This window comes from Crotalus tigris, unplaced genomic scaffold, assembly GCF_016545835.1.
Source record: "Crotalus tigris isolate CLP2741 ecotype Arizona unplaced genomic scaffold, ASM1654583v1 scf7180000017658.5313226, whole genome shotgun sequence".
Lineage (NCBI taxonomy): Eukaryota > Metazoa > Chordata > Lepidosauria > Squamata > Viperidae > Crotalus > Crotalus tigris.
In genome coordinates, this window is record NW_024096545.1 from 4229619 (window position 1) to 4252082 (window position 22464).

The 22464-nt window shown below is 35.6% G+C and overlaps 1 protein-coding gene across 2 annotated transcripts in view; it reads left to right on the forward strand.

The window, feature by feature from the left end:
* Window positions 1–22464, forward strand: part of GALNT10 (polypeptide N-acetylgalactosaminyltransferase 10) — a 54384-nt gene that overhangs the window by 20721 nt on the left and 11199 nt on the right. For both annotated transcript variants that reach the window (XM_039335767.1, XM_039335768.1), the window contains exons 2-7: window positions 4892–4994; window positions 6286–6424; window positions 7019–7185; window positions 11756–11941; window positions 13969–14152; window positions 18175–18292. In XM_039335767.1, coding sequence (XP_039191701.1) covers window positions 4892–4994; window positions 6286–6424; window positions 7019–7185; window positions 11756–11941; window positions 13969–14152; window positions 18175–18292 — 897 coding nt within the window. The remainder of the gene's footprint in view (window positions 1–4891; window positions 4995–6285; window positions 6425–7018; window positions 7186–11755; window positions 11942–13968; window positions 14153–18174; window positions 18293–22464) is intronic.

The following is a 22464-nucleotide window of genomic DNA, read 5'->3' on the forward strand; positions in this document are numbered from 1 at the left end:
ATACAAAATAGCCATCTTTATATTTTGTATTAGCTATCATCTACTAAAACTCTTTTGTCTTTTTGATTGAGTGTAATCTTCAGTGCAGCAATCTTTGAACCAAGGTGTCTCAAATTGCTTTTAAAATCCAGAATCCATGACTTCAATCCAGTGGGATTGAAATTTGACAAGTTATGGCTATTTCAGTATTGCTTTGTTGTTGTTGTTAATTGCGGTCGTGTCCGACCCATCGCGACCCCATGGACAACATTCCTCCAGGTCTTCCTGTCCTCTACCATCTTCTGGAGTCCATTTAAGTTCACACCTACTGCTTCAGTGACTCCATCCAGCCATCTCATTCTCTGTCGTCCCCTTCTTCTATTGCCCTCAATCTTTCCCAGCATTAGGCCCTTCTCCAGTGAGTCCTTCCTTCTCATTAGGTTGCCTGCATTACTATATTGCCACTGTCAGCTGCGGTCATATGAAGCGTGATTTCTGATACTCCCTGCCAGCTTCCTACAAGGAAATCAGTGAGGGAGACGACAGGAAGTTGGAAATCATTCCTATTCCTGCTGCTTTTTTGCCCACCCATAATCACTCTGTTTAGGCAAGAAAATATCTCGGAAATGATGACCTAATAGCACACAAGTTATCACACTTGTGGAGTGTTATAATCTTACATTTAGAGCAGCTAAATTCATACTTTGGATATAGTATGAAATTGTTTATAAGATAATACTCCAAAGTAAGTTGGCATTAACTACTACACTAAAAGTGTTTTTAAGTAAGTAGCTTATTTTGATATTCCTGCATACTTCTATAACTTAATTGACTGTTTTTCTATGGAAGGAATTGTGCTTGCTTACTGATAAGAAACATTGAATATTACAGTAGCTGTTACTATATATAAAAACAGTATATTTTATAGGACTATAAGGTTTTATAAAAAATTAATAAAAGCATGATGAGCTAAAAAGAAAAATCCATATTTCAAATCTGTTTTTGTTGTGTTATAAATCATTTTCCAGAATTGTTGTGACTTACATTGAGGCCACCAAATAGGAAAGAATAGTCCAATCTGGCTACAATATTGCATTTCCAGTAGTTTTAAGAAAACGAATTGTCTATTTTAGCAATCAGTACTAGAATAATACACAATCAGCAGAACATCTTATACTAATTTTCTCTAATACTAATGGTAAAATTGATATTTTTCTTCCATTAATATTCCTATTGTAGCATATTAGTAGTGTATTCAGTTTCTGTATTATACAGTAGTTTATTCATTTTCTGAATCATCCCTCATCAGCCATATAGATAAATCCCAATAAATTATCTGAGTTTTATGTGATTAGTTTTTTTAAAAATTCAGTCAAACCTCTTAGTGTTTTACCATGCTTTTGTAATTGATTTAGGAACATATAAACTGATCAGTAGATATTGAAACCAATGATGAAACTCTGAATATTCTGAAGAGAATTTTGAAGGACTTCAATTTTGTTTTATTAATAAATAAAACTTGCAATCTGTATGAATTATTATCCATCCATTGGTAAAATTACTTTGAATGTTCTCCTTCATAAAGTTAGATATTTCATATTGAAGCAAGAGATAATAAATTTGGACTCTTATCCGATTCCTCTTATTTTTTTGAGATGTTCTAAAATGTTGCTGCTTTCATTTGTTTCTCTGTCTCCAAAACCCATTTTCCTCGTAAGTTAATTTTTTTCCAGTTATTTTTGAAGCTGCATAACACTTTAAATTCTTTATAATATAGAATTATCTTCTATTAAAACCGTGCATAAAAAGTGTGATGTACATCAAATAATGAAAAAGTCATCCTACTTGATTTAACCAACATCTGACAAACAAAGAGGACTTATCTATATTGATTTTGAAATCAATGTAGGCTCTTAAGGATCTCAAGAAACTACATGCATACTTGTTCTGTGTGGGGATTTCATACTATTTTAAATAATTATACTGTTAATATTGATATTACAGTGGAGTCAGCTTTCTTTGAGAGGTATAATTACCAGAAGAGCAACAGTGTTGAAGAGTGCACCAGATGCAGGGCTTCACACTCAGACTTATGAAGTCATTCCAAATATTAGAATCCTGAAGTTCTGAGCCAATTCAACAAGATGCCAAGCAGCTGAAATCTGTATGGGCACTGGCCTTTAATACTACCAGTAATAATAATCTGATATAATTGCTCTGAAAGACAATTAAGCATCTGATTCCCAAGGATGTACTATCAGTTAACTGAGAAGGGCTTTGGGAGAAAATAGAACACAAGAAATAGCTGGAAAAAGAATCCATCGGATACAGAGGAGCTGAAGATTTTTTTTGGGGGGGGGGGATCCAGAAAGGCAGGAAAAGCAAATTCTGTGTGAGTTTAGATAATCAGTGAGAAACCAGGGTGGTTTGGGTGCAGATAAACTTGCCAAATCTCTGTGGGCACGTCAGATTCTTTTTGTGAGGCAACAAACTTAGTGTATCACAATATGTCTTAACTGAAGGCCATAGAAGACAAGTATGTTTTTGGTAATGACGTACATCTGTCACTGTTTATATTAAATAAATGAAATTATTGAAATAAAACATACCTTATTAATAACAGTAAAGGATATTTTAGTAAAATTATTTTTATAGCTAAGACATTGATTCTAAATTTTAATGGAATTATGTATTTGCACATTGGAACATATCTCAGTCATGCCTGGACTAAAATTTGTTAATAAAGTTTTAAATCAACTTTATATTTGTATTTAATCTTGACTATAGTGACAACAAAATGGCAAAATCATGTTGAAGGAAAAAAACATTAAAACTAGTTCCTTAAAAATACTTGCAAAATACCTTCAGATTCTTAAATTGCAAATGTGTTCTGTGGGATGAAGTTTAAAAAGCATTTCTCTAGCAGTCTGAATAATTATATTCATCTGATTTTTTTTAACAAACTGATTATGAAAATAAAAATTGAAGGAAATTATTTGGCTTTCTAAGGAAACCATTAAAAACATTTTCTGGAATAGAAATTTAATCTTTATTTCCAACATAAATTGGTACACATCTAATTAGCCCATCTCTTTTTTTCTATTTCATCCTTAGTATTTATAACAGTAAATAAGACAGTATATGCCAACATTATCCATGTTTTACCATTTAAAAAAATATCATCCTTACACCTACATTCATAAATATAACATCCAGGTTTTTTAAAATGTATATTTTTTATCTCTGGCTTATGTTTTCTGAGGAAAGGGTTAGAGGCAACAAATATTAAATAAGGGTGCTTTTCCTTCCTAGGATTGTTAGAGGTTTGATACCCTGCATACCTGTAGGTTCTTGGCTCAAAAACAATAATAGTGTAACCTTTATTTATGCACATTGTACTTGTTGAAAAAAGAAAGAAATTGGATTATATATAATCCTTTGTATAAGGTCAGCACATTCTTAATTAAATAACTGTTAAATGGAAACATTCTGATTTTTTTTCCAACTGGATATCTTCTGAAGCAGGGGTAGGCAACCTTGACTCTGGCCTACCTATGCTGGCTCAGGAATTCTGTGAGTTGAAGTCCATGAGTCATAAAAAAACCAAGGTTGCCTACCCCTGTTCTAAACCTATTAATTTGTCTGCTTTCAAAGATTTTGCGTTTATAAATTTAATAAATTATTATGGTGGTCACATAGCCAAATGTTTAGGATGGATTTAATATTTTTATCCATATTGTTATTGTTGTTATTTTCAAAGGGAGCCAAGACACATATGTACCCATCTCTCTCCCAGCCCTTTATGTAAGCAAAGTATCAGAGGAGTAGAAGGGAATGGAGATGGACATTCTAGGCATGGAGCAGCTTTACTGTGGCTCTCCTCTTTTTTATTTCTCATATTCCCTTCTTTCTTTTGAGAAGAAGAAATATTGCAGGCTGTAAATGTGTTTCTGCTGCATTTTATGACTCTTATTTATGGCAACAACAGCAAAAATGGTTGGGGATGCAGCATGGACTATAAGATGAATTGACCCTTCTGTGAGTTGGTGCTGCTGAGATCATTTTCCCAAGCAGATAACAAGAATTTCAGTAAATCTGAAAAGTCTTTATATAGAAACAGGATACCAAAGTTACAGAGATTATGCCCTCTCCAAGAAACCAAGAGTTATGACTATAATTCTTTTCCCCTGTTCTCTGTGAATGCCCTGTGATAAGCCTAGAAGAGTATCCATCTCTGCATGAAAGAATATATAGGAGAAAGGATGCTCTGAAGATTTCACAAGCAAGTAGACTTTTTAGGATTTCAAAAATCATTTGTTTAATAAGGTGCTCAAAATTTCATGTTAAGATAACAATTTTACAATATAGTCTGTAAGCTTTTGATTTTTTACAAATCCTCATCAACTAAGATAATAATCCAAGTAAATAGTACTTTTACTGATTTATGTAGTGCCTAAGTGTTAAATCACTTTTTTAAGTTGCCTAAAAAGAATATATTTTATGAGGAATCAATTCTCTATGTATAGAGTCTGTTCCATTAGGCTTGGTGTATTGAGTTATGAGCATATCTGAAAAATGGTTGTGTGTTAATTGTTTTGCTGTAATGAAAACACTTTCAAAGCAAAAAAAGGAAACAGGAATATTTTCATAGTGTAGCTATAGAGGCTGGTATATGAAATAATATCTTCATTAACAGTACCTAGTGAATTAATAGAGGTATGGTTTAAAATTTGGAACCCAACAAATAAACTCAATTTTTATTTTGGATTTCTTATACAAAATATCAAATAAAATATTACAAATATAAATTTCATAAAACATAAAATATAACTTAGAAAAGTGGCTTATCAGATATTCAGTATGGATTTTGAGTGTGTTTACAAAAGTATAACAGCAATCATATTTTTTAAAGGGCTTCCATGCAAGACAAAGGAATGAAGCTTACCTTGGTAACCAACAAAGAAAAAAAGACTGGCATGACAGAAAAGCTATAAAGAATGATTTGCAGAGAACAGGTCTGTATAACTCACTCAGTCTTAACTCATAAAAGCAAAATAGTACTAAATGCAATGTACTAGTGGATATGTTCATGTAACTCAAAAGAAATTACCATTGTTAACACTTTTTTAAAAAATCAGCAAGTCATTAGCAAGTTAGTAGCCCAGAACAGAAATTGAACAAAACTTCCCTCAATTCCTAATGCCTTTTTCACTGATCATAGACAAAACCGGGGCTTTTTTTGTCATAGAACGCCCAGAATGGAGTTCTGGCACCTTTTTTGGATGGAACCTTGTAGGGTAGGCAAGGCAGGTTATATGATGTGTGTGAGTTCCGGCACCTTTTTTTTTTTTTTTACAAAAAAAGTACTGGACAAAACCCCCACAGAGCCTTGCTTGTTCCAAAAGACAGGAAAAATGTTCTCATTGTTTTCAAGTTTTGTAAACAATAGCAAAAAGCATGGCATGGGCCGCTAGGAAGCCATTTTGATATCTGCTTTTGTTTGTGCCAACCCATGTCTAACTAGTTCAATGGAAATGCAGGCACAGTGGACAGAGTAGCAGGAAAAGGACACTGCTATCTTTTAAACTTGCCTTGAAAATCCGACTTTTTCCCTAGGTTCTAAATGAGGGTGGAGTGGTGCATCCATCTGAATAGGATTATATTTGTTATGTTTGTGGTGTGTCTTTTTGTCTAGCTATAGCCATTTTTTGAACTGGTTTATTACCACCCAGAATCAGTGTGAGTTGGGCAGCGGTATAAATTTAAATTGCAAAATATAAGATATGTTGATTCATCAAGATAAAAATCTGATAAGTCTATTATGGCCTTTTTCAAAAGGAGAAAATTACCAAAATGTCTCTTTTTAGCATTATCCAATATTCATAAACTGTATAATCTGTTTCTTAAATGGGGAGTTTAACAATTTGGGGTGTATTATTAAGAAATCTCAGCTGCAGTCCTAGAATATAGGACTAGACCAGTGGTTCTCAACCTGTGGGTCGGGACCCCATTTGGGGTCGAACGACCATTTCATGGGGGTCGCCAAACAAGGTTGTCCGCCATTTTTTCCCCCTTTTCTTTCGCCACGCCCCTGGCACCCGGTGATGTATAAGTGGTTGGGGGTCACCACAACATGGGGAACTGTATTATGGGGTCGCGGCATTAGAAAGGTTGAGAACCACTGGACTAGACTGTGACGAATGAGAAAAATTCAACAGCTTTTTGAATTTTGAGCATGGATGAAATTATTGCTCTGTTAGATGTGGAATGTTTTAAGATTACTCCTTGCCTTTCTTCTCTCTGCAGGAAATGGAGAACAAGGAAAACCATATCCTATGACTGATACTGAGCAAGTGGACCAGGCATATAGGGAAAATGGTTTTAATATTTTTGTGAGTGATAAAATTTCTTTAAACCGTTCTCTACCAGATATACGACATCCAAAGTAAGTATAGAATTTTCTTATGGTTGAAAGTATGAGTTTTCTTGTTTCTATAATTTATTTTCCTGCATTTTCTCTTAAATGCCATTCCAGCTAAAACTAATATTTTTTTGTTGTCAAAGTGAGTTTCAGCTGATGCATTAAATATCATATCTAATAGCATGACTACTTGGGTTATGCCAAAAAAATTTTTAATTTAAATAGTTCCATGTTTGAAACACACCTATTTGTACTTTAAACACTTGCGAAACAAACAGGTTTTTCTTGAAACACTCTTTCAAGATAAAAACAGTCTCAGAATATTCAAAACAGCCTGTTCCATATTTCAGATGGAGCAATTTGCAGTCAGTATGGGATGTTTCAGATATGAAAAATTTTGCACATTGCTGCTGTTGGGTGAAATTTAATAATAAGGTATTGTGTAATGTAACCAATTCCCACAGTTATCAATTGTTCTTTATAAATTGAAATAATATGTTGTTAGTTAACTGAATGTTTAATATTTACATGAGATAATAGAAGTGATTTCTTTAGGTGCTGGAGCAGTGGTAATATTTATAAATACTGATCAAGATGGTAATTCTCTTCATTTTTAAGCTGCAATAGCAAGCTATATCTGGAACAACTTCCCAACACCAGTATAATAATCCCATTCCACAATGAAGGATGGTCCTCACTTCTTCGAACAGTACATAGTGTTCTCAATCGTTCTCCTCCTGAACTGATAGCTGAGATTGTGCTGGTGGATGATTTCAGTGATAGAGGTACATCCAATGTATAATGTATTTGCTTATACATTCATGACTCGACCAAAATATTGGATTATTTTGCACATACAATACACAAAATACATTTTAATGTTGGGCTTCTAAGTACTTCCTCTGTTGTTTTTTTAAAAAATATTAATGTATTTTATATGTCACACTTATTCATTTTTAATGTTAAGGAAAACATTTTTTTCTTGAATTAAACTTTTTAAAAAAAGAGTTGCAGAATTAGGTAAGACAGATGAACCATGCAGAATCAAAATTTCTGATTAGATAATTATATGTTTGTTTTAGCAGGCAGATGTGTGTTATTGAATTATATATTGCAATTTAACATAGTAAATGGTTTTTCTAATTTTGACTAGTATCATTAAAGAATCTTGTTGGATCAGAATAAGCACACTTCTAGCCCATGCGGCAGGCAGGATGTTGACAAATATGGACAGAAGAATTATACTCCTTTTTCTCTATTACTCAGTAGTAGCTCATATTCAAGGTAGATCATCATGAGTAAAGAAATAGCAAACCGCTATTGAGACCAGTTGCCATTGATAGCCCAATTCTCCATGAATTTATTCAGTTCCCTTTCTAATTTGATAGTATCATATTCCAAAGATTAATTCTGTATCATTTGTGGGTATATGTATAAAAGGAACCTCTTTTTAGTATTCCTAAATTTCTCCCATTTAGTTTTAATAAATAATCCCAACTTTTAACTTTGTAAGAGAAGAACAAAATTCCCTATTCCAATTATCCATACAATGCCTATTTTAATATACATTTGACTCCCTTTACTGACCTCTACTCTGAATTAAAAAACCCTAATCACTGTGGTCTTTTCTTATAGCTAGCTGCTTTAGTTCTCTAACTATTTTGGTTATATTTTCTAAACCTTTCCCAGTAATCTTTTTGAGATATGGTGATCAGAACTATACACAGTATTCCACATGCTATGGAATATACAGTATGATTGACATAGAGGCAAAACTAAATTGGCTTTTTATTTCCTGTTCCTTTCATAATGATTTTAAGCTTAGAATTTCTAACTTTACAGTTACTGTGAAGTGAAGTGACATTTCCATTGAACTATCCATCAAGATTCAAAAATCCCTTTCTTGCTCAATCACTAACATTAGAATAGAATAGAATAGAACAGAATAGAATAACTTTATTGTCATTTTAAATATACACAAATAAGCATACATTAAAATGAGATTTCATTGCATACAGCTTTCAAAGAGTAACTTCCTCCAATACACACTGCATAACCATGGCAAAAAAATTATGCATATACCCATATACACACACATATATGACCCAAAGAAACAACACAGTCTAGTTCAGATATTTACATATACATGGCGAGAAAAAAAAATCCTGCAAATTTACAAGGCGGATGGCATAAGGAACAAAGCTGTTGCAGAATCTAGTAGTCCTGCTAGAAATACTTCGAAACCTCCTCTCAGAGGGAAGCAACAGAAGAAGACTGTGAAGTGGGTGTGTGGGGTCTCTAAGTATGTAGCACTTACAGGCAGTGTCCTGAATAACGGGAAGCAGGCTTCCTATAACTTCTCAGCTGTCTTATCACTCTCTGTATGCACTGCTACCACCAAACCAAACAGTGATGCAGTTTATTAAGATGCTCTCAATCATGCCTCTGTAAAAAGTGGCCAGGAGAGAAGGAGAAAGATGTGCTGTCTTTATCCGACACAGGAAATGCAGAGGCTGGTTTGCATGCTTCACTAAGGATGACGTGTGGAGAGACCAAATCAGATTGTTAGTTATCTGAACACCCAGATACTTAATACTGTTGACCACCTCCAAAGCTGCAGCCTTGATGCAAAGTGGAGTATGGCTATGCCAATTCTTTCTAAAATCTATAATGATCTCCTTTGTTTTATTAATATTCAGGTTACTTTTATTACACCAGTCCTCTTCCCTATAAACATCTTCATTGTCATCCCGGATAAGACCTACCACTGCCGTGTCATCCACATACTTCACATTATGATTCGTAGCAGACTTGGCACAGCAGTCATGGATCATCAAGATGAACAGTAACAGACTCAAGACCCGGCCCCGTGGGGAACCCATACTCAAGGAGATGGAGTTGAAAACTTTTCTTCCATCTTGCACAACCTGGGGCCTATCAATAAGGAAATCAAATATCTAGTTATATAAAGGAGTGTTAAAACCTTATAGACCCAGTTTGTCCACTAAATGCTGAGGAATGATTATGTTGAATGCTGAACTAAAATTAACAAACAGCATTCGCACATGAGTATTCTCCTCCTCCAGGTGCGCCAAGCTAAGATGAAGCACACAGGAAAATGCATCATCTAAAGAGCAGTTCTTCCGATAGGCAAATAATAATGAATCAAATGTAGAGGGAAGGCATGAAACAATATAGTCTTTTACCAAGCTCTCAAAATACTTCATCATAATGGAAATGAGTGCAACTGGATGGTAATCTTTAAGGCATGTGAGTATAGATTTTTTGGGCACTGGTACAATGATTGCAGTCTTAAAACATGATGGAACCACAGCCTGATGCAATGAAAGATTGAAGATGTTTATAAGAACAGCCAATTGGTCAGCACACTCCTTAAGTACTCACCCAGGGATATTATGAAGACCCGCAGCCCTTCGAGTGTTCACTTTTCGCAGGACCTTCCAAACAGCAGTTGTATCAAAACTGAACACCTGTTCATCAGGAAGGGGAACAGCCTGCCTTGCCGGAATGTTGTTTGCGGCCTCAAACAGTCCCAAAAACATATTTAGCTTATTTAGAAAATCCACATCAACTTTACATGTCAGGGAAGGTGCCTTATAGTCAGTAATAACCTGAATACCTTGCCACATCCGTCTAGGGTCCATAGGAACTTGAAAAAAATTTTGTACCTTCTGTCTGTGGGCCCGCTTTGCTGTTTTTATAGCGTGCCTCAAATCAGCTCTTGCTATGGTAAGTGCTGCCACATTGCCTGATTTAAAAGAGGCATTTCTCACCTTCAATATCGCACAGATCTCCTGAGACACCCAAGGTTTCTCATTTGCCCGCATAACAATAGTCTTAAGAACACTGACATCCTCCATGCACTTTTAAATACTGTATAAGCAGACACAGTAGAAGCATACTCGTTCACATCACTATGCTGCCCATTCATTGTAGCCTCTTAAAATATGTTCCAATTTGTGCACCCAAAAGTGTTGAGCTTCCATAGTTCCTGCCAGCCACACTCTCACCTGCTTTCTAGTTGGTCTCCCTCTAATTAACAAAGACTTATATGCTGGCATAAGCATCACAGAGATGATCTGAGGAGCCAAAATGAGGGCAAAGGGTAGCCTTAAATGCTTTCTTGATGTTAGAGTAAGTTAAATCCAGAGAATTCACACTTCTAGTAACAAAACTACTGATGGCATTGAGTGGAATAGATGATTTTAGTTCATCTGAATTGTCAGATCCCATTAACATATCTGAAGCATGTGTTTTCTGTGACACTTTGCATCACTTTGCATTTGCTTGCACCGAACTATGCACAGCTTACACCTAGGGTAGTTACAAAACACATGTACATTTTTAATGGCTATTTATATGATAATCTCTAAGACTCCCAGAGCTGTTAAAGGAATAGATAAGTACAGTATATATTTTACAAATAAATAATTAACTTTTGATCCATTTTGGAAAGACTCTTTTGCAACTCTTTGAACTCTCTTTTTGATTTTATTAACCTAAACAATTTGGCATCAAATGTTTCTTGTCCATATTATTTATGAACAAAGTAAATAGTCCTTGTCCCAACACAACCCTACTTTGAGAGTATCCTCAGTTTGAAATTTATGTCACTTCTTTCTTGTTTTATAGCCTACTTTCAGAACAGAAAATGTTTGCTCTCTTACTCAATTGCTGCTGAAATTATTTAGGAATGTTTGGTGAAAAACTTTAATGAACAATTTTGGAAGTACAAATACACATTGTTATAGGATCATTTCTGCCTTTATGCTTCCTAATATCCTTTTAAATGACAATATGCTTAATGACATAAGCCTTACCCTTAAAAAAGATTATTTAATTACAGGTAGACCTCAACTTATGACCAGTTGCTTAGTGACTGTTTGTAGTTACAACAGAGCTCCCTAAAGGTACTTACAACCCAGTTCCAATGGCTGGACTCCCCCATAGTCATGTAACTGTGTTTTGGGCCCTCAGCAAATAGCCTATGTTTATAACCATTTACAGTATCCCACAATCATATGACCGTGATTTACTGCATTTTTGCCCAAATCAATGTTTAATTCCTGTCACCCTGTAGAAGCACTCCATAGTGAATAATAGCTTAATGGCCATGGTGTTTGCTTAATAAACACTGCAAAAAGTCATAAAATTGGATTAGACACAAGATCCATTTTTTCGACTGCCATGACTTGCCTGGCTCAGTAAGTTGAAGACTACCTGCATTTACTCCGCTTTATTTTGTTGCTTTATCTAAAGCTGAGGTAGAGCCCCCTTTTTAAACTTCATAGTTCATTTTTAATGTATCTTTTATCTTCATTTTGTTCCATGCAGAGCATCTCAGAAAGCGCTTGGAGGATTATATGGCCCAGTTTCCAAAAGTTAGGATTCTTCGAACTAAGAAGAGAGAAGGGCTAATAAGGACTCGAATGCTCGGAGCTTCTGTAGCAATAGGAGATGTTATTACCTTCTTAGATTCCCACTGTGAAGCAAATGTGAACTGGTTGCCACCTCTCCTAGGTAAGAATCCTATTTGAAATGTGTTTCTGAATGATCAACTGCAAATGCAGTGCCTTTCTGAACAACAAGAGTGACACTATCCAAGCCTTCGGATAGCAGAGTAAGATTTCATTGAATTAACATTAGAATATCCACATACATGTTAGTATGCTAGCATTCAAATTACTATGTTTTTTTTCCAGTTCAGGGGATGGGGAATACCAGGATAATCAATTATTTATTTTGCTCTCATTTGAAGGCTGTTCTTCAATCACATCTCATTTTCACAAATTTTTATTTGATTTACAGTATATAGCCAAAATCAAAAAATAAAACAGCCTTACAAACAATGCAAACATTAAAACAGTTAAATGATTCGAATCCATAAAGCACAATCACCAGGAGAGAGGAACAATACAGCCTTATTATGGGTTCCACACCTCTCACTAATCCCCAGACCAGATGGCAAAGCCAAATCATCAGACCCTTCCTGAAGGCCACCCAGAACAGGGCCAACCTGACCTCAGGGGAATGATATTTTTTAAGGCAGGTGCAGCAGAAATGTTCCTCCTCCAGGGTCCCGACAGATGAGACTTTTTAGTACAGTGTTTTTCAACCTTGACAATTTTAAGGCATGTGGACTTCAACTCCCAGAATTCCACAGCCAGCAATGCTGGCTGTGGAATTCTGGGAGTTGAAGTCCACATGCCTTAAAATTGTCAAGGTTGAGAAACACTGTTTTAGTAGATGAAACCCACAACAATCTTCTTCTACTGGACCTGATGTCACTGGGGAGAGACAATTAAATAATTTGGCCCCATGGCATGTAGGTTACAAAGTTAATATCTAAGTTATGTCATTATATATATTAATATATTGCAATACAATATTAACTTACATTACATTGTAAGCTATAAAGCTTATAAAGCACCTTGAATTGGATTGGGAAACAAATTGATAATCAATTCAGCTCATAGAGCAGAGGTGTAGGTTGCGTAAGTCTAGTTGCATACATAACTGCTCATTCTATGGCATTTTGCAACAACTGAAGCTTTCAAATACTCTTCAAGAGTAGCCCCATGTAAAGCGCATTATAGTAGTCCACATGGGAGGGGATCAGAATATGAATGAGTGAGTGCAAGGGAATGTGCAAGAGGCACCAGATCAGAAGTCTCCAACCTTTCTTGATTGGCGGACTGGAGGAAAAGGCAGGGGGAAGCATTTTACGCACACACACATGCGCACACACACAAACAGGGCTGCGAGCACACACGTCGCAAATGGGGTGCTAGCGCCCGTGTGACACTTGCTAGCACTGCCCTATTTTTGCTATGTAGTCCCTGTTTTCACTGCAGCAGCGGCGCTATCGCATGGGATAAGTGCCCACACACACGTGCGCACCCTGGCCAGCCTATTTCACGGCCCGCTGGCCAGCAGGCTACAGCCCGGTAGTGGGTTGCAGCCCACAGGTTGGGGATCTCTGCACCAGATGGATCACGGATGTATGAGGGTACAAGAGGATGCATGACAAACACTGGATGGATGGGTGTGCAAGTTTGCAAAAGAGATACGGTGAGGGTTGAAGGGTGCACAGGGTCAGTGAATATCCAATTGAAACACAGAGGAGGTGAGGAAGGGTGCATAGGTGGGGGACACTGCAGTAACTTGCAACCTGTTCTGCTAGCCTCCCCATTTATTTTCTGGGAAAGCCAGCAGAGAAGGTTGTAAATGGTGATCTTGTGATTGAGGGTGCTTGGCAACTGGTGCTAAGTGTGAATGGGTTGCTAGGCACCCACATTCTCAGTTAACAGTCCATGAACCTCACTTAATGACAGCAATGGGAACTGACAGGAATGTTGCACTAAGCAATGTAATCACGTGATGTTCGACTTTACAACCACATTGCTTAGTGATAGAAATTCCAGTCCCAAGTAGCACCATACAGGACTACTTGTATTTTTTCTAAGATTCTTTTTTATGTTCTACTGTAAGTGTATTATATTGTTACAAATGAAAATATAAAATACAACTTTTTTTTAATTCCCCAGACCGCATTGCTCGAAATCACAAAACTATTGTTTGTCCAATGATTGATGTCATTGATCATGACCATTTTGGCTATGAAACACAAGCTGGAGATGCAATGCGAGGAGCATTTGACTGGGAGATGTATTATAAGCGAATCCCAATTCCATCTGAATTACAGAAACCTGATCCCAGTGACCCTTTTGAGTAAGTTCATGAGACAAAGTGAATACTTAGCTTAACAAGCTAAGAGGTTGTAGGTTTTCAGGCAGATATAATTGCTAGATGTTCTTTCTTCTCTCTCCTCTAAAAAAGAAAGAAAGGAAAGGAAATCAACAAAGATAAATAATGAAGGTCAATCACAAATGGCCAAACTAATTCATGTAATTATATCATAGACTACTGTTCTTTGAAATAACATCCCTTCCAGTTATCAAAATCATCTATTTCAAATAGGTTTCTCTTTGTTTCTATACAGTTGGCACAAAAGTCTTGTATCAGAAATGATCTATGTGTCTAAAAACATTATTTCCATTGTCTGTTAGTATTCCCTCAATTATTGAGGTGAAAAGTACACTCTCTACTAAGCATGAAGACATGTACATTTGTGATAGGTGGCATTGTTACATGCTACCTGATTTTCAGGTACAGATGCTTACAGCAACAATTCTTCTACTTTCCTTGATCTGAGTTGTATCTTTACAGTACAGTCTGTATCCTTGTAAGAGGGAAGTTTAGAAAAATAAAGGTCTGATATTTCTTGCTGAGTACAAGATTACACAGGTACTATTCAAAATATTAAAATACAGTGATCTTAATTCCCTATAGGACTATAAACATAGTCCTTCCTTAACAAACATAACAGAGCCTGGCGGTTTTGTCATACAGTAAGTCACTGTGGTCGTTAAGTGGATCATCCTGTGATCTGATTTGATTTTAGAACCATTTTTATTATGATTAGAAAGTGAATCACAGTGGTTGTTAAGCAAATCATGTGGTTGTTAAGCAAACCATGTGATCATTGTAATATATTCTCCCAAGGGTGTTTCTTGCCAGAAACTGGCAAAAAAGTCACAAATCACACGACTGCAGGGTGTTGCAATTGATTATAAATGCAAGCCAGTTGCCAAGCACCAAAATGTGATCATGTGACTGTGGGAAGGCTGCAGCAGTTGTAACTTCAAGGACGAGTTATGAGTATCTTTTGGGGGAGGGGGCTCATACTAACTTTGAACCATCATTAAGTGAGGACTTCCTGTATATACAGTGTTGGAAGTACAATTATGTTTTATTTTATGTAATAAAATAATGTTAAACATAAAATATTTTAATGCTTTACAGTTTTACCTCTACAGTTGTTTAATCACTAATTATGTTGTCATCTACTTCATTTCCCAATATTTATATTGAAAATTGCATTCCTTGTTGCAGTTCCAACTACTGTGTCAGCAAATTCTCCATGCTAAGAGGGGAACAGCAGCTTTTTTTTTTCTTCCAATCCTATCAATTCTTGGACAATGTCTAGACAAGTTCCTGGAGTTTCCTTAGTGAGGTTTTTCAGAAGTGGTTTGCTATTGCCTCCTTCCTGAGGCTGAGACAAAGGGACTAGCCCAGGGGTAGGCAACCCAAAACACTCAAAGAGCCACTTGGACCCGTTTCCCACCAAAAACAAAACACTGGGAGCCGCAAAACCCTTTTGATATCTAAAATGAAGATAACACTGCATATATATCCTTTTTTACCTTTATTATAGGTGTGTGTATGTGTATGTGTGTATGTGTATATGTGTGTGTGTGTGTACACACACACACACACACATATACACATTCAAAATAAAAGTAAAAATATGACTCTTGGGAATATCCATACTATTAAAACAATGATCACCAAGAGAATGCTTTAAGAGAATAAAATTACATACACACAAAGGTTAAAAAAAGGATATATGCAGTGTTATCTTCATTTTAGATGTCAAAAGGGTCTCTCTCTCTCCCTCCCTCTCTATCTGCCCTTGATCTGCCACTCCTCTTCCCCCACTCTCTCTCTCTCCCTCTCTCTCTCTTTCTCCCCCCCCTCCTATCTGCTGCTCACCTGGCAAGCTTCAAGCTGTTGTCCAACAACCTCCAGGGTAGGCAACCTGTCTCTTTTATGACTCATGGACTTCAACTCCCAGAATTCCTGAGTCAGCCTAGCTGGGCTAGCTAGCTCTCTCCTGCCCTTCCTGCTTCCTGCTTCCTTCAGAGACGCAGCAAAGGGAGGAGCTCCGCCCAGAAAGCTTTTCAGCTCCTCGGAGAACACTGTGAGTGCACTCTCTTTTACACACACACACACACACACACACACACACAAACACAGAGAGAGAGAGAGAGAGAAAGAGAGAGAAGCAGGGAAGTGCAATTGCCTCTCTCTGCAAAGGCAGAGGAGGCTGGGAGCCACAGGGGAAGGCTCAAAGAGCCGCATGCGGCTCCGGAGCCGCAGGTTGCCGACATGTGGACTAGCCCAAAGTCACGCAGCCAGCTTTGTGCCTAAGGCAAGACTAGAACTCAAGTCTCCCAATTCCTAGCCTCATGCTTTAACCATTACATTAAATTGGCTCTCTACGAACAGTTTACATATATTATAATACATGTTTATATAACGTTCTTCATATATTATGTGCATATATACTTGCTATAAAACAAATTTGAACTACATGTAATTGTAATTGATTTTTTTTTCTTTTTTCCAGTAATTTTATCTTCTCCATTTATTGTGTCCTTCATTCTCTGAAAGTTAAGGGTGTCTTAGTTTTCTATATTCAGAGAATAGCAACAGATTCAATGCTTGCTTCTCTGCTTAAGAATGCATGGTCTTGCCATTCTGTTTTCTGCTGTTTCTGTTATACTGCATGTTTGGCTTTTCTGAAACATAATTGTCTTCTCTTCCATCAGTGAATACCAGTTTTCTGAGGGATCTCTCAAAGTTATGTGAACTGCTCTGTAGATCAGCAGTCTTGGCCTGGTTTGAATTAAGTGTGGAGAAAATCATTTTAAGCTTCTGGTAACATTATCCTTTCTCTGCATGAAGCTGTTAAGGAGAACAAAGCAAAAAGAGTGATGATACAAAAGAATAATATAGATTTACTCTGAGGGATCTTTATTTTCTTATTGAAAAAGTTCTGAACACTAGTTTCTTAGATGTGCACCTGTACAGAACTTATTCAACAACTTCTACAGAATTAAAGAATTCTTGATTACGTTTCCCCTTTCTTCACATACTCCATGTGACTGGTCTTTCTACGTTTATTTTCAACTGTCATATCAATAACATGTTCATTCTTTGGGGTTGTTCTAAATTTTTTCTTTTCTCCATTTTAATTTGTTTTTTAGAATATTTTTTACATATGTGCTTTTAAATAAGATGTCATTCTTCCTTTCCTTCTAAATCTTCTGGCTTCAGCTCTATATCTTAAAGCAGTGGTTCTCAACCTTAAAGCAGTGGTTCTCAACCTGTCGGGACCCCATTTGGGGTCGAACGACCATTTCATGGGGTTCGCCAAACAAGGCAGTCCGCCATTTTTTTCCCCTTTTCCTTAGCTGTGCTACTCCCTTTTATTCTATTGGCTTTTGAAAGCCAATAGAATAGACTCTCTTGAATAGAGTCTAATTCTATTGGCTTTCAAAAGCCAATAGGAATTGTCCAGGCTGTCTCTGCCCTGCTGAGCCCGCCAAAAGTCCCATTCTGCAAACGGTGCTGCACCAGTTGAGTAGTCCTCGACTTACGACCGGTTGAGTAGTCCTCGACTTACGACCGGTTGGGGGTCGCAGCATTAAAAAGGTTGAGAACCACTGTCTTAAAGGTTCCATTCCACAAGTACCCAGTTAGCAGGAACAAATTTCCTTCCTCATATAGGCACAGTTTTTACCCATTCTGCCTTGGGTAGAAAATGCTGCCATAGACTCTTGTAGGTGTTGTCAAACATTTGCTGAACAGGCTTGCAAGAATCATCCAGTCTGTTTGTTAGCATCTGTTTGGCATCAAGTTGTTAACAATATCAGACTCCTATAGTTTCTTTGACTTCCTCCAAAGTTTTTCTCGTGTTTCAGAAATTGCTGTGTAGTGTAAATGACACTGTGATCAAAGTGCAAAATAGCCAAAATGGGTAGTAAAAAAAATAGAAATAAAATGCATGTAATTTGGGCAGACTTTACTTAAATATTTGTAATATGGAGTTTAATTTTTCTCTTAAGGTCTCCAGTTATGGCTGGAGGACTGTTTGCAGTTGATAGAAAATGGTTCTGGGAACTTGGAGGCTATGATGCAGGCCTAGAAATATGGGGAGGAGAGCAGTATGAAATATCATTTAAGGTGAGTTATTGGATCATATTTTATAATGGCGTATGACTTTGTTAAAAAAAACCATGTTTATATTTATAAAATTATTGAAAAAAGAAGAATTTAAGCAATTTAAAAATACTTGTGAATTAAAAATTTTGTTAAGAATCTAATGCTTCTGTTGAATTGCCTAATGACTCCTAATTTATGGTATCTGGTTGTTAGTATATGAGAGGTCAATGTTCCTGAAACTAAATGTTTTACATAAACCCCAGACTAAATTAGTTAAGTGTACTTGGATTGTCATTATTTTAAATGCCAACTAAACCCTGGTTTGATATGTAAGAATACAATTTTGAGTACTCAATCCCTACGGAAAAGAAGTCTTAACAAATACTTTTTCCTTATTACCAAGCCAAAGTATTATTTATGTCTTGAAGGACACAGTGTACTGGGCATATTTCATTTGGGTAATTTACTTAACAAAACATTCGATAAGTGGTAAATATCTTAAATATTAAGTCTGTGATTTGTTCTTCTATAATTGTCTGGTTAACCAAGCAAGACAGGTACAGATATTCAATAGATAATTAGGTCTGCAGAAAAAACTGTTGCAACCAGCCTGCCATCTATTGAGGACTTATATACTGTACGGGTCAGAAAGAAGGTTGAGAAAATGTCTGCAGATCCCGCACATCCTGTCCATAAACGGTTTTAACTCCTCCCCTTGGGACACCACTATAGGGCATTGCATGCCAAAACAACTAGACACAGAGACGGTTCTTTTCCTCATGCCATCACTCTGCTAAACACTTAATTTCCATAGTTCTGTCTTATGTCTAAGTATATTTCCATGTAGTATGGCTATATTACTTTTATCCTTCTCATCTATTCTACTACCTTCTCTGTTGGTATCATTATTATGATTGCTATCCTTTGTTATTTTGATTATTATTATTTGTTTGTTTTGCATATACACTGAGAGCATCTTTGAGACAAATTCCTTGTATGTCTAATCGCACTTGGCCAATAAAGTATTCTATTCTATTCTATTCTATTTATTCTATTCTCCTTCTAAAGTATATGCTGTCTTGGCTCTTCTCACAGAGAGGTAAACTATTCATCTGTGACTGGTTTATAGTTAACTGTATTGTCTGAATTTGGGGCAATGCAATTATTACATTTTATTTAACCATAAATTAATCTATTACAAACCTTGAATATACTCTGGGTGTTTATGGCAATAGAAAATAGTGTGACAGAGCCAGGTGACATAAAATACTGTATTTTGTCCATCCATGGAAAAACCAATGGATATGCACAGGGACTGTAGCACATTTGTTATTTAACTTTTTTTCTGACTGAGCATGTTATTTAAATATACTGTTCAAGATCATACTGGAGTACTTTTACTATTAAAGCCATCATGGAAATGAAATAATATTCATACTATTACTTCACTTTAGAGAGTTTTTTCATGTATCACTGATACACTGACTAATAAGAGTATATTTGTAAAGGAAGGCTAAGCTCAAGCAAATGGTTAAATTCTTATCAATTAAAAAGCTTTGGAAAGTAACCAGTTAAATACCAGATAAATATTTTAATAGATGAATTGGTCTATGTGATTTGTAAATTTACTTGTTTATAGTAAATGAAATTACTATTAGCTTACTTGGTTAGTTACTAAAAGTTAACTATTGATTGACAAATATCATTATTACTTTAATTAAGAATAATTAAGTTTCAGCATGAATCCAGTGGGAGACTAGCAAAAACATTGCACTGTAGATCATTCAGTCTTGCTAACAACAAGATGTAGCTTCCTTGATAATTATAATTTCTTGTCTTCTGTTTTGTCTGAATAGTTTTTCTAAATATGAACTGCTTAGTGTTATTAGCATTCTATCAAACTACATTCATTTGACAAAGAATATGTAATAAATGAAATGTTCTTCCTATTGTTTATCTCCAGAACAGTAATAAAGACATACTGGAGGTTTCTTATTTCCCCTTTGGTTCCATTTATCCATTTTACTATTGTGTATAAAGAAACGGTATAACAGTGTAATTCTCTGTGGGAGAGGTACAAACAGCATTCATCATTTCTAGTTGGACCTTTTCTAAAGCAGTTCTTTCCAAGAGTGATGACAGTGCCTGGGAAAGTTCTTTGTTTCCAAACTGCTAGAGTAAGTATTCACTGCTTGATATGCAGGAAATGAAGCTACTTCGTTCATTTGACTAGTTACACACAATATTTCAAAGAGTTTTATTTCATGCCAGAAAGGATAATTAATTAATCCCAGTTAAGGTCCTTTCTATTTCTCTTCCTTTGTGCAATAGAAAATGACATTTAACTGAAAGAGTATACTTTCAGAAATTAAGATAAATTAATGTATTCATTCAACTGTGGTTGATAGAAGACACTATTTTGATGAAATCGTAACAGATTTCTTCATAAGAATTTCAAAAAAGATTCTTATTTTTTAAACTATGAAACTCCATCATCTTGTTTTAAGGATTCATTGACATATAAAATGACACAAAAAAATCGGCCTCTGAAGAACAGAATAAATTAAGTTTGGACAACTTCCAAAATAATGTTTTCTGTATTTTAAAGACTAAATTTGCAATGTGTGTTAAGCCAAATTATTCAGTTATTTATCCTAGTTAACATTTTCTTTAGGGTAAGTTATGTTCATTAGTAAGTTTATGTTCATTATCCTCTTCAGTCTTGATTTAGTCAAGATCAAAAATAATGAGAGAGAGAGAGAGAGAGAGAATCAACAAATGAATTTAGTTTTAAAGTGATAATATCTGTTCATGCTACAATTCATGCACCCATACCAGGAATTACAATGAAGGGAAACTCACAACATGTATATGATGTGTATATGTATTCCATTCTCCAGATAATCAGTTTCAGGCCATCAACTCCACATTTTCCTGTCCAATAACTGAGATCTAAACTATACTTTCCATAATGATAGATGTATGGTATAGTGGTAAAGGCATTGGTTATGGCTTGAGAGACTAAATTTCAAGCCTCTATTGACACAAAACACCCTGGGCTAACTTCAGTCCAACGTACCTGATAAAAAGTTATTGTGGGAATAAAATTAGGAGGGACCCCAACTCTCTGAATAAGACACCACAAAATACTGAGAGTAAAAAGTAGATTTACATTTACAGTATGGTTTTAAGGGAGGGTTGTCTTAATGTTTATGTCAGTATAAATAAGGGAAAGTTAGAAATTAAATCCTTATCCTGCACTTAAATCCATTTCTCTGTTCTTTATTGATACAAGTTTAATCTTGTTTTTTAAATTTTAAATGTGTTATGATTTTCTGTGCATTTTCACTCAGTTCAGATGGATAGTATTTGTACTGCACTTAGAATAGTTTATATATTTAAATATCATTCATTCCTATTGAAATATTATCACTGAAGCATGTATGAATGATGTCAGGGGATCTACATAGCCAATAGGAAGAATCTGATTGTGACAATGCTGTAGTCGGATGTGATACCTAATGCATGCCTTTAAGAATCTTATTTCTTTATATATACTGGGGAAGGGAAACTTTTACTTTAAAACATAATATTCATTATTAATATTTTAAAACAGAGCCAGTTTCATATAGTGGTTAAAATGCTTGCTTAGAAACCTGGAGACCGTAGGTTCTAGTCCCTCCCTAAGCATGAGAGCTACCTCGGTGACTTTGGGCCAGTCACTTTCTCTCATTTCAACGTGCCTTTTGGAGTTGTTGTTGTGGGGAAAATAGGAGGAAGGAATATTATATATGTTTACCACTTTGAGTTCCTTATAAAGTAATACAAATGGGATAAAAATCTAATTCAAGACTTTCCCTCAGGAAAATAAATAGTATGTTATTGTTCAAAAGTATAAGAATACAAAGAAACAAGAAAAAGAATTTAAATATTAAAATGTATAACTTTATTGTAATAAGCAGAAGGAAGTTCAAATTTATTTGCGTAATTGCATATTACAAAGCTTTTACTTGAATGGGAGCGTCAGAACAAATACATAATTGAAAATATGCCATTTGTATTTAAAGCCAAATTTCCATTTCTCTCTAAAAATTCACAGTTACATTCTTCAGCATCTACTGTGCTTTTGTCATAGGTCTAGTTTGCCTACAGGATGTATACTTTCAGTTCTCAATCACAATACCTTTTTGTAA